The 13,235-nt window shown below is 38.4% G+C and overlaps 1 protein-coding gene across 13 annotated transcripts in view; it reads left to right on the plus strand.

The window, feature by feature from the left end:
• The window catches only part of AIM2 (absent in melanoma 2), a 110,045-nt gene extending 97,105 nt beyond the window's left edge, over positions 1-12,940 (plus strand). For 9 of the 13 annotated variants that reach the window (XM_055112817.2, XM_055112813.2, XM_055112819.2 and 6 more), the window contains 5 exons: positions 1,898-2,179; positions 6,708-6,841; positions 9,082-9,501; positions 11,750-11,938; positions 12,706-12,940. In XM_055112817.2, coding sequence (XP_054968792.1) covers positions 1,918-2,179; positions 6,708-6,841; positions 9,082-9,501; positions 11,750-11,938; positions 12,706-12,732 — 1,032 coding nt within the window. In that variant the 5' untranslated portion in view covers positions 1,898-1,917 and the 3' untranslated portion in view covers positions 12,733-12,940. Of the gene's footprint in view, positions 1-878; positions 959-1,134; positions 1,234-1,897; positions 2,180-6,707; positions 6,842-9,081; positions 9,502-11,749; positions 11,939-12,705 lie in introns of those variants that run through there. The other 4 variants (XM_055112828.2, XM_055112830.2, XM_063598923.1 and 1 more) reach the window with 4 other exon arrangements.
• Positions 12,941-13,235: the final 295 nt, after the last annotated feature.

The following is a 13,235-nucleotide window of genomic DNA, read 5'->3' on the forward strand; positions in this document are numbered from 1 at the left end:
TTGACAAATTTTTTTTTTTTCTGGCTTGTCCTTTTTGTGCCTTATTTAAGGAACCTCCTTCTACTTCAATGTATTGAGAAATTCTGTGTTTTATTCAACATCATTACTATTCTATTTAGATAATTAATCCAACCAGATATATATTTTGTGTATGATATAAGAGAAAGGCTGAATATATCATTCCCTGTGTATTGTCATTTGTCTGAACACTTTTTATAGTTGGCCATTCTTTCTTTGTGATTTTTAATGCCACTTTGATTATATACCAAGCTTTAATTTACATGTGGTCCTGTTTCCACACTCTATTTATTAGTTCATTTTTTTCTACGCCACTGCCATACTGATTTAATAATTATACATTTGTAGTAAGTATTGATACCTAGTAGTAGGGATAGTACATCCTGATAAACATATTCAACTTGTTTTGCAGGTTTTTGTCTTTATTTTTTTCATTTAGGTTTTAGGATCATTCTGATAAATTCTATGAAAAACCCTTTGAGATTTTGGATAGCAGTTTATAAATTAATTTGACAACACTGCTGTCTTCGTTTTATCAAATCTTCCCATTTAAAATATCAGACATACACCCACTTAAGTAGGTCTTTTAAATCTCCCAATAAAGTTTTATAAGGTTCCCTTTAAAACTCTTAAATATATTGTATTAGATGTTCTTATGTACTTTGTAGTTTTGTTGCTATTGGAAATTACTTTTTTATGTAATTTTTTTCTCTCAGAGTGGTGCTAAAATAAAGGAATGCATTTCTGTATATTAATCTTATAGTTATAAACTGTTGAATTACTATTTATAATGTTTTGTGTATTATTTTGGATACTATACATAAACAACTATATTACTACAACGTGATTTTGGCAACAAGTTACAAAAATAGATTGATGGACAGAATAAAGAATCCAGAAATAGACTCACTCATATTTGGACAACTGATTTTTTGCAAAGGTAAAAAAAAATCATTAAAAATGACAGTCTTTTTAACATATGATTCTGGGAAAATTCATATTCATATGAAAAATAAATGAACTTTGAATCATCACTTATATCATATACAAATTAACTCAAAACAGTACATACACCCAAATGTGAAATGATCAAACCGTAAAATTCTTACAGGAAAACATAAAATCTTCTAATCTTGAGATTGGAAAAGATTTCTTAAATAAGACACTGAAAGCATGATCCATGAAAGAACAGATTGATTAATTGCACTTCATCAGGTATATGTATATGCCAAAATTTATCAGATTGTATACTTTCAGTGTATGCACCATGTTGTATGCCAGTTATGCCTCGATAAATCTATTTTAAAAATAACAGGAAAATGTATCCTGTTTCCTTTTTGTTGTTGTTGTCGTTGTTTTGAGATGAAGTTTCGCTCCTGTTGCCCAGGCTGGAGTGCAATGGCGCGATCTTGGCTCACTGCAACCTCCACCTCCCAGGTTCAAACAATTCTCCTGCCTCAGCCTCCTGAGTAGTTGGGATTACAGGTGCCCACCACCATGCTCGGCTAATTTTTGTACTTTTAGTAGAGATGGGGTTTTGCCATATTGGCCAGTCTGGTCTCAAACTCCTGACCTCAGGTGATCCGCCCACCTTGGCCTTCCAAAGTGCTGGGATTATTACAGGCGTGAGGTACCGCGCCCAGCTAATGTATCTTGTTTTCTGAGAATTCCAGAGGTGTTGTGTACTTTCTGAAGATGTCTTTTCCAGGAATAATGATCACCTTGCTTAAGAAGTTCTTACCTATGTCCTACTCAAATCTCTTTTACTACTGCAAATATTTTATTTTTCTTTAAAAAATATTAATAGCTCACCTTGCTTTATTTTGAATGTAGAATCACTTTTGGTGGTGTAATCTTACATGTTTTGGATTCCTTATAGGCTGATCCCAAAGTTGTCAGATGGAGAGTAAATACAAGGAGATACTCTTGCTAACAGGCCTGGATAACATCACTGATGAGGAACTGGATAGGTTTAAGTTCTTTCTTTCAGACGAGTTTAATATCGCCACAGGCAAACTACATACTGCAAACAGAATACAAGTAGCTAACTTGATGATTCAAAATGCTGGGGCGGTGTCTGCAGTGATGAAGACCATTCGTATTTTTCAGAAGTTGAATTATATGCTTTTGGCAAAACGTCTTCAGGAAGAGAAGGAGAAAGGTAATGAGGGAGTTCCACACCTGCCCCGTCCCTTTTTCTGCCAAGCCTGGGCCTTTCCTTTCATGGCATCCCTGGGATATGACCCCCCAGTGCACATTGTTGGAATTTGTTTGCTAACTTAGTGCACCTGTCTCTTTGCCCCCTTTTACTGAGAATCGCTTCTAGGAAGTGTTTGTTACAAATTCCACAAATCCATTCCAGCCTTTGTTTGCAGCTCTTCTTCCAGCCTTAGGGTTACCACTTCCATTTAACATCTTTTCTCCTTGCCCATCTTTGTCTCCAGTTCAATTGCAGTGAATATGGATGTAGAATTTCCAAGTTAACTTCTCCCAACTCCATTTACACAGTATGTAATGCTGTCACATTCTACTGAAGTCTTGAAAGTATAAATTATTGCATTGGAAAACTGTAAACCAGGATATTGAGCACCTTTTTTCCTTCACACAGTCTGTCTATTCTTCTCCTTGTCCCCAGCTTTCTGTGGTCCCAGACTATCCTTCTTTAGGCGATGATCTCCTCTTTCTTCAGGGAGGGAGAATCCTCCTTCAGGGATTTTCTTTCCTCTCTATCTCCAGTACAGGTGACAGTATAAATTACCCACAACACAGATTTTTTTTTACATTATTCAATAAATCACTCATCTCCATCTGAATTATCTACATTTAGTTTAAATTCCTGATTTTGTTTACTAAGAACAATTGATATGTCCCAGCTTTATGTCTGAAGAACAAAAAGGAGCTAACAGAGGAGCATATCACTCAAGGACTCTCCAAAATGAAAGTCTCCAAATGCAACAGTTTTAGGATTCAAAGTACAACCGTAACAGCAAAAATTATGATAGCTTTTAGTAGCATTTGTGGGTATACAACAAGGGTGACATGGCTTCTCACACATGAGTTATAGGAAGGCTAAATGAAGCCACATAAGTGGTACTATGTACGTTCATAATTCTATACAGATATAAACTCTTAGGTAGTTTCTAAGGCACTAAAGAGAAAGGAGTGGTGGTTTTCCCAGGCTTTAAGTTAGAAGGTGTAGTTCTTAGAGATGGCCCTTAGATGGCAGTAACTACACATGTTACTTCCAAGTAACCAACCAAAACATTGCCCTGTGTTTTTCTTATCTGGGATGAGCCAGGAATCTAGGCATATTGGCAAACATAGGCTGAGATATTTAGAAATATCTTTTATTTTGGCAATAAATCAAGAATTAATTCTACTCTTTGACCAGGATAGCACAAAATTTCCCTTTCTACAATCTTCTCCCCATTTTGCTATTCTAATGATTCTGGGATTTTGTTATTCTGCTTAGCTAAAAAAGATCCAGTTTGGGACTAGCTCGGAAACTCAGGAGTAGATTATCTAAGGACTCTCCCAAATGAGAGTCTCCAAATGTAATAGTTGTAGGATTCAAAGTATGCTTTTGGGCCAGGCGCAGTGGCTCACACCTTTAATCCCAGCACTTTGGGAGGCCAAGGCGGGTGGATCACTTGAGTTCAGGAGTTCGAGATCAGCCTGGCCAACATGGTGAAACTTTGTCTCTACTAAAAATACAAAAATTAGCCAGGCATGGTGGCGGGCATCTGTAATGCCAGCTACTTGGGAGGCTGAGGCACGAGAATCACTTGAACCTGGGAGGGAGAGGTTGCAGTGAGCTGAGATCACGCCTCTGCACTCCTGCCTGGGCAACAACAGTGAGACCCTGTCTCAAACAACAACAACAACAAAACACAAAGTATGCTTCTTGCATGCTATACAAGAAGGCAATAAAGTTCCTTCATAGCTCTAAAATTCTATCCACGGACATACTTAGGCCGCTTTTGAATGTAGGAAATTTTTGTGTGTCCATGCTATTTCTATTATTTTAGGAAAACAGTTTTTGTTTTATTTTTTGAACAGCTAATCTGTCATTCTTGGTTAAGTGATCCTTCTCCATTGCCAGTGCATGTCTGCATGTAGAGTGCTATATGCTATTCTACTCATGAGCTCACCTCATGGAAAGTAGAAGATACCTGGAGAATCTTTAATGAAGACAGAGGCAATAATTAGTAGACAGGAGAAGCTTTTGTATGAAGCAAGATGAGAAAATATAAGGACACATAAGCGTGGAAAAAGGAAGCTAAGAGAAAATGTGATCAAAGTCCACAAAAGTCCTGCAAGATTAAAATAAAATGCTGAAAATGATAAATGAAATAATCAGTAACAATGTGCACCTGATTATTAAGGCAAATGAGAGATTTATAATCGGCAGACAAGCTTGTCCACAAATATTGCATTGGTACCACAGTGTGTGAAATGAAATATGGCTGATGTGATGTGGTAGAATGGTAGGTTGATTCCTTCGGCCTCCCTTGATGCTGTTTTCTCTCCGATGCTGTGAACATAGAAGAGAGACTTTATCTGCATACCTTTCTGAAACCAATTTCATGGAACTAACTTACCATTGGAAGGTTAGTTTAACTTCTTCCTAGTGCAGAGATCCTGCTACAATATCCCTGTCAGACAGTCAACCACTTTCTGATCTTTGAAAGGTAATGACAGAGTACCTACTACCTCATAAGACAGTTCATTCTACTCTTAGCTCTAATAATTAAATCATTTCTCTTTTTAGTAAAATCAAAGTGATTGCCTTGCTATTTCAGTCCAGAATTGTTCAAATTCTATCAGAAATAACATCTAATAATTTCCCAGGCCCTCTTCTGCTTGAGAGTGCCTTAAGTCATCAAACATGGCCATCTTGTTACATGGTCTTTTTAAAAATCAGGAGTAGGAGTTGGCTTTTCACGATAAAATATAACCTGACCATAGACGTGGAGGGGCCCAGCCAGAGTATACGACTGCATTTTGTAGGCATTAGTGAGGAGCCAACATGCCACCCATCCATCCATTTCTTCATCCATTCAGTAAATATCCATTGAATTGCTAATAGGTACAAGGAAAGCTTTTAGGTTCTTATGATAAAACAAGGTATTAAAAACAAATCCAAATTTTGTACAGTTTATACTCTAAAGGGAAAGTAGATATTTTTCTTACAGGCAAATTAATGAATGTAATTAACTGAGACAAATGTTCTGATGGAAAGGAAGATGGTTCTTCAGCAGCATGTGTCAAAGGAGCGTTAACATAAGCCAGGAGTTAGAGTTGGTGTTGGTCAAAGCGGGTTCCATGGGGAAGTGACTTGCACTAAGCTGTGAAAAATGCATAGGAGTTAAAGGTACCTTCAGTCAGAGGGAACACTGTGTGAAAATCCCTATGACAGCAGGTGTTGACTTGCTTGAGGACTGAAAGAAGGCCAGTATGGCTGGAGTACAGAGAATCTTCAGAGGGCAGGATGGGTTCCCCTCGATAGAAGGAAAATGCAAGGCCTTGTAGAACATAATTAGAAATCTGTGGCCAGGCGCGATGGCTCACGCCTGTAATCCCAACACTTTGGGAGGCTGAGGTGGGCGCATCACGAGGTGAGGAGTTCAAGACCAGCCTTACCAACATGGTGAAACCCCGTCTTTACTAAAAAAATACAAAAATTAGTCAGGCGTGGTGGCATGAGCCTGTAATCCCAGCTACTCAAGAGGCTGAGGCAGGAGAATCACTTGAACCCAGGAGGCGGAGGTTGCAGTGAGCCAAGATTGTGCCACTGCACTCCAGCTTGGGTGACGGAGTGAGACTCCATCTCAAAAAAAAAAAAAGAAATCAGCCCTTGTTTCATAGCAGCAGTTTATTCATTTTCACTACTACATAAGATTCCATTTAATTGATAATTACATATACACATAAACTGATATACATATATATAGAGAGAGAGAGAATTGGTATATTTTTTATTGTTATTTTAGTCATTGGAGGCCATTATGAATAATGCTGCTATGAATATTTATGTACATTATAAGCCTTATATACTTATCTTTGTATGTTTGTATTTGTATGTGTGTTTCTCTTGACTGTACACCTGTGAATGGTATTACTGGATGTTAAGATAAGTAGATATTGAATTTTAATAAATAGCATCCCAAACCATTTTCCAAAGTGTTATACCAATTTAAGACGACTACTACTTCATAGTTATTGTTTCTTGTCTTTTTTTTTGAGACAGACAGGGTCTCACTGTGTCATCCAAGCTGGAGTGCAGTGGTGCAATCATGACTCTCTGCAGCTTTGAACTCCTGGGCTTAAGTTATCCTCCTGCCTCAGCCTCCCAAGTAGCTGGGACTAAAAACATGTGCCATTACACCTGGCTAATTTTGAAAATTTTTTTGTAAAGATAGGATCTCCCTATGTTGACTAAGCTGGTCTCAAACCCCTGGCCTCAAGCGATCCTCCAGCCTTGGCTTCCCAAAGTGCTGGGATTACTGGTGTCTGTGCCAGGTCCAGTTTCTTTCATTTTAAAATAAGATTTTTTTTTTTTAAGAAAAATTAGCTGTTCTTGAAGATATCTTAATATGGTTTTAGTATTTATTCCTGGTGACATTTGAAAATGTGCACTGCTCATATGTTTATATGCTTATTGGCCATGTCTTTCATTTTTTAATCAGTTGATAAGCAATACAAATCGGTAACAAAACCAAAGCCACTAAGTCAAGCTGAAATGAGTCCTGCTGCATCTGCAGCCATCAGAAATGATGTCGCAAAGCAACGTGCTGCACCAAAAGTCTCTCCTCATGCTAAGGTAGGATGAGGAGAGTGGAGTGGTCTTTGTCCTTGTAAGAGCATCACTGCCACTGTCATTTCCCATATTGTTCTCTGTTCTTTATCTCATAGCATGCAAATAAGGGAAGCAAGGCCACAGCATGAAAAGCATTCTGAGTCACAAAAACAGGAACTACCTTTGATTCATCAGATTAAACACCTGTTGAGTTTCTAATCTCTGCCAGGTTCTGGACACATTAACACTTCGTTATGTTTTGGATTCTATAAGAAGAAAACTCTGAGATAGACCGTTGTTTACAGGAAGTCTATTTTAGAGCACTTTCAGAATTAATATCTGTGAGGAAGTGAAAGGAGAAGAAGAGGAAGAATGTCAAGTCCAATGTAGTTGCAATAGAGGCCTTGGCCTACCCTACAGGGAGCTCGGGAGCTGAGAATGTCTTTCAGGGCTCCCAAGATTTGTGAGGGAGTCTGTGGTTTGTACAGGCCCAGGCTCTGGGTCACATCAGAGATCCAATTCACAGACTCTGACACTCGGCCTGGCATGCCTCTGTTTGTTTTCTGCTTGGTTCTTGACAGCAAATTGCTTTTTTAAAAGTAATGTAAAAAAGCCCTTTATACACCTGCATGGGCAAGATGAGGTGGCCCCATTTAGCTGAGAGAGTAGTGGCTGGAGAGTGTCATTGGTGAGAATGATTAGTTTAGTCCTGAGGGAGCGGCAGACAACGTTAGAAAGGCCCAGCACAGAATCCGCCACACATGCAGTTTCATTTCCTATGAAGCAGGTATTACATTATTTTATACCTGTGTGAGCTCTAGAAACTGATGATATATACTTCATTCTCTTTGTCTAGAGGAACCATTTCCTCTGGGTTTGGCCCAGAAACTTCTGGATTTTTCAGGAAAACAAGGTTCAAGTATAAATGGTGTGATTCCCTCATCAGTAATGAAAATATGCATTATTCAGTCTGGAAGACCCAAATAAAGATACATGGACCAAAGAGAAGGACTTTTGTAGTGGACCTCAGTGGAGCTGACCTTTCCCTGCATTGATCCAAATGCAGTCAGTTATGCTGCCCATCAGGGCCCCTTACTGGCCCAAGCTCCACTGGCCCAAGCTCCAGGTCACATCAGAGACACACTTTGGAGACTCCTACACTTGGCTTTTTATGCCTCTGTTTGTTTTGCCCTGTATTTCCCTTTGGTTCTAAATGGCAAGTGGCTTTTAAAAAGTAGTATTTTCTCCCAAAACAAACCAAAAAGAGGTATCTTATCTCTGTTAATTCAGAAAAATAAAAAACACAGAGAAGAGAATAAAATTATCTATAATTGTATCTTCTAGGAAAAAAATATATTGATGTTGGTAAATATCTCTCTAGTGTGTTTGTGTGTGTGCTTTAACTGCTTATTTATCCAATAAGAAACAGATTGTTTATCTGTTTAGGACCTTTCCCTATATTGAATCAGTTATAACAGTTTATCATATTTCTCTAAAGCATTTTTAATGTTTGCATAGTAATCTTTTTGTGACTATACCATATTTTATTTAACCAAATCTATTTTTTAGATATTTAAATTATTTCTTTTTTTATAATTTCAAATAATAAGATGTACTTTTTAAATATAAACCTTAGTGCATAATTCATTATTTAAGGGTAAATCCATAAATGTAGTATTAATTCTCCTTTTAAATTTCTCCTTTAACTCACTCATAAGATCTCTGAACTAGGTCTCCCCCTTAACTCACATTAAATGTAATCTGCATTTTGTTATGTACAATGCTCCCTAGGAATTTGGGGAGCCCTGTGCTGGTCACTGAGCTCCCTCACTTTTATACCAGAGTAAAATGAACGTTTAGGACAGTTTTGGATAGAGAAACAAGGACACATGCCCAAATGGAATCGATAGAAGATGGAATCAGATTTATCAGATTTACCCCAAGGCTTAGCAGTATTTCAGAAATCTGATGAAGTCTTTATGATGAAGCACATGGCAAAGCAAGGATTTGGTTTCAGGGATCCTACCTCCAAAACGTGTTACACCGTCTTACCTGAATACAGGAGTTGAAATCTTCCTTCTGCACTCTCTGTTCTATCTGGATCATTCTAGGCCTCAACTCTCTTCGTATCCCCTCTGTATCTCTTCCCTTGATTCCACCTATCTTCTGCTGGCTTTCTGAGGTTTAGCACTGTGGGTGAAGTAAGGTCCTTTCAATAGTACCTTTTTGACTCACAGCTGATATCTTTCTTCTCTTGTCTTCAGCCTGAACAGAAACAGATGGTGGCCCAGCAGGAATCTATCAGAGAAGGGTTTCAGAAAGGCTGTTTGCCAGTTATGGTACTGAAAGCAAAGAAGCCCTTCACGTTTGAGACCCAAGAAGGCAAGCAGGAGATGTTTCATGCTACAGTGGCTACAGAAAAGGAATTCTTCTTTGTAAAAGTTTTTAATACACTGCTGAAAGATAAATTCATTCCAAAGAGAATAATTATAATATCAAGATATTATCAGCACAGTGGTTTCTTAGAGGTAAATAGTGCCTCACGTGTGTTAGATGCTGAATCTGACCAAAAGGTTAATGTCCCACTGAACATTATCAGAAAAGCTGGTGAAACCCCGAAGATCAACACGCTTCAAACTCAGCCCCTTGGAACAATTGTGAATGGTTTGTTTGTAGTCCAGAAGGTAAGTTTTCATATCTAATTTCATATTGATTAGTAAGAATAACATATTTCCCATCTGATCTTAAAGAAACTTTAGAAATGGTTTTAATGTCTTTCTATATAGACAAAATAAAAAAATACAAAGTTCTAAAGAACTGCAGAGTTAACATGCCAAAATTCATACAAAAACTCAAAAATTGTTTTTATTGTCAAAAATGTCACGATCCTATTTCAACTTATTCTTATCCCAGTAGCCTCTGAAAAAGGAATTAGTTCATTCACATAATTTTTATTTCTGCATTATTTTTGTACTTTGTACATATTATCTTTATTTTAAGTGACTACAGTTGTGATTATCTTTATTTTAAGTGACTATTGTTGTGAATGCAAAGTAAGTGTAGTTGAGTAATAAACCAGATTAATTGACCTGAAAAACCAATACGCAAGACAGGATTAAAGAACTGTGATTAAATAAAGAAAACAGAAGAAAGAGTTAGCTTGAGGAGACTTTTTTTTTTTTTAATTAAAAAGTAAACTTTAATGTCAAAAATGCGAACTTGGGGAAGACAGAAAAGATCACACACAAAGCTGTCACTTCACACTTGGAAGGTTGCACGGCGGCCGGGCAGAGGCGCTCCTCACTTCCCAGACAGGGCCACGGGGCAGAGGCGCTCCTCGAGGAGACTTATTAGAAGTGAGAAATAATAAAGTATTTATTATGATTCTGAGCCTCAGGGAACTAGCCTTGTGGGATGACTTTTTCTGGTCTAGGGCAGGACCTAAAGAACCATAGAGAGGGAACCTGCTGCCCCTGCATTCAGAGCCTCAGAATAACTTCTGCTGCCCTGGGTTAGTTTCAGAAGGAATTGATAGGAAGACTCTCCAGTCCTCCTGGAAAACTCAAGTGTAAAATGACCTTGGATAGGAAGGTCATGTTCTTTATCCCAGTTTTCAGCTTTCAATCTGGCCAGCTATCCACTAATATATATTGATTTAGTCCATAAAATTAAACCTAAAATACAATCAATCTCCTAAATAACTGACCAACCTCCTGTTCCCTTTGGATCTAGACTTGATTGTGAATTATTTCCTGTCTTTGATTACTTAGTAGACTCTTGGCTGGGTCTTGCATCATTACCTCATGTCTCTCCTGGACTTGTTTTAAATAGCTCTCTTCAGGCTGGGCGCGGCAGCTCATGCCTGTAATCCTAGCACTTTGGGAGGCCAAGGCGCATGGATCACCTTAGTTGAGGAGTTCCAGATCATCCTGGCCAACATGGCAAAACCTGTCTCTAGTAAAAATACGAAAATTAGCCAGGTGTATTGGCGGACACCTATAATCCCAGCTACTCAGGAGGCTGAGGCAGGAGAATTGCTTGAACCCAGCGGGTTGGAGGTTGCAGTGAGCCAAGATTGCGCCATCGCACTCCAGCCTGGGTGAAAGAGCGAAACTCCATTTCAAAAAATAAAAGAATAGAATAAATAGCTCTCTTCCAACCCAGGGTCTTCTTTTTTCCCCTGACTAATCTGGCTACTGGCCCTGGGGAAGCTCCACCTTCTCTATCCAGCAGTTGTTGCTTCTATGGGCCACCCTGGCCTCCTCCTAAAGGAAGGGAATTTAGGACTGGAAAGATGGGCATTAGGAGACAACATGTTCTAAGTAAGACACGTCTGCCTCCTCTGTGTGAACTTGCTAACATCTATTAGATATATACCTGCTAGTTTCAAAGCAGAAACATTTTTTCAAGTTGTCCCTTGAACAATGTAGGGATTAAGGCTGCTGACCCTGAGCAGTTGATAATCTGCATATAATTTTTGACTCCCCAAAAACTTAACTGCTTAATAGCCTACTTTTGATCAGAAGACTCACGGATAACATAAGCAGTCACTGAACACACATTTTTGTGTTATACATATTATATACTATATTCTTAAAAAGTAAGCTAGAGAAAAATGTTATTAATAAAATTATAAAAAAGAAAATATACTAACTATTCATTAAGTGGAAGTAGATCATCATAAAGTTCTTCATCCTCATTGTCTTGATGTTAAGTAGACTGAGGAGGAAGAGGAGGGTTGGTCTTGCCATCTTGGGGTGGCAGAGACAGAGGAAAATTCCCATATAAATGGACCTGTGCAGGTAAAATCTGTGTTGTTCAAGAATCAACTGTATTTCTTTTTAGAGCCTTCTTCTGGCATGTCTGATGTGTGACTGATGTGGCATTCCTTAATCAGATTATCAGAGGCTGGGTGTTGATTTTCTTTTACAGGTAACAGAAAAGAAGAAAAACGTATTATTTGACCTAAGTGACAACACTGGGAAAATGGAAGTACTGGTGGTTAGAAACGAGGACACAATGAAATGTAAGGAAGGAGATAAGGTTCGACTTACATTCTTCACACTGTCAAAAAATGGAGAAAAACTACAGCTGACATCTGGAGTTCATAGCACCATAAAGGTGGGAACTGCATGGAACAAAGTCAACTCTCCAAGGGGGTGATATTTTTTGTTTTCTATCAGAAAGCTGGACTGGAGCCATTGAACAGGATATGGAGTGGAAGACACTGATATTTAGTACACGTTCATCTCACAGAACTGAGGAACCTCCCTCTTAGGAAACATGTATTCTAGATACACAGTTAAGAGAACATGGGCTTTTCAAGGCAGAGGAGCATATTGTTGTGCCCACAGAGCCCAACAAAGAGCTCCTTATTTATACTACAAGTCTAAAGCAGAAAGCTTGCCCAGAGTCGGAAAAGTCATTCTGACTAATGTCTTTGAAAGTAGACAGACAATAAATACTTTGAGGACACATTTCCCTAGCCAGTCCCACCACGCCTACACCTACCATAGTCCAGTGCAGTTAAGTCCATGTAAACCCCTACTCTTGACCTTCCACCACACCCTCCTACCCGTGTCCTGCCACTACTTGGTGCTCTTCCCCAGGTCTCAGTGTTGGTTGCACTGCCTGCTATCTCTGTAAGAGTGGAGGCCAAGATTTGAGAAATATGCGTATGTGACCTTGCTAAGTGGGAGTGTATTTCTCAGGTCAGATATTCACTTCGGGAGTATGATCCAAGGCAGACCAATGTATTAGAAGGGTGGGAACAAAATAATTTTATGAGAAGATGATACATACACTTCGGAAGGCCATAGTGACTGCAAACAGTGGAGGGGCCACTCATCGACTGCATCTCAGACTGCATGTTTTTTTTCTCCATCCAGGTTATTAAGGCCAAAAAAAAAACATAGAGAAATAAAAAGGACCAATTCAAGCCAACTGGTCTAAGCAGCATTTAACTGAAGAATATGTGATACAGCGTCTTCAATCAGATTGTAAGTTACCTGAGAGCTGCAGTTCACAGGCTCCTCTCTCCACCAAATTAGGATAGGATAATTGCTGGACAAACAAATTCAGAATATCAACAGATGATCACAATAAACATCTGTTTCTCATTCATTACAGTCCCACTATCTCATTTAGTTTGTCAATCCCTTGTCTCAAGCGAAAATACTTTATCAATGTATTATATGTTTATACAAATTTAAAAGTAAACTATATGACAACAATTGCACAAAATACAAGAGGGAAGAATTAGGAGTACGCTGTTAGAAGATCCTGTACAACATGTGAAGCAGTGCAGTATTATTTGAAAGTAGATACTGAATAATTAAAGATGTATATTTTGTCCCATAGGGCAATGATTTAGAAATATTTTAAAAGGTATAGAAATAATAACACAATTTTGTGTTAT

The sequence above is a fragment of the Pan paniscus genome, chromosome 1 (assembly GCF_029289425.2).
Source record: "Pan paniscus chromosome 1, NHGRI_mPanPan1-v2.0_pri, whole genome shotgun sequence".
Taxonomy (NCBI): Eukaryota; Metazoa; Chordata; class Mammalia; order Primates; family Hominidae; genus Pan; species Pan paniscus.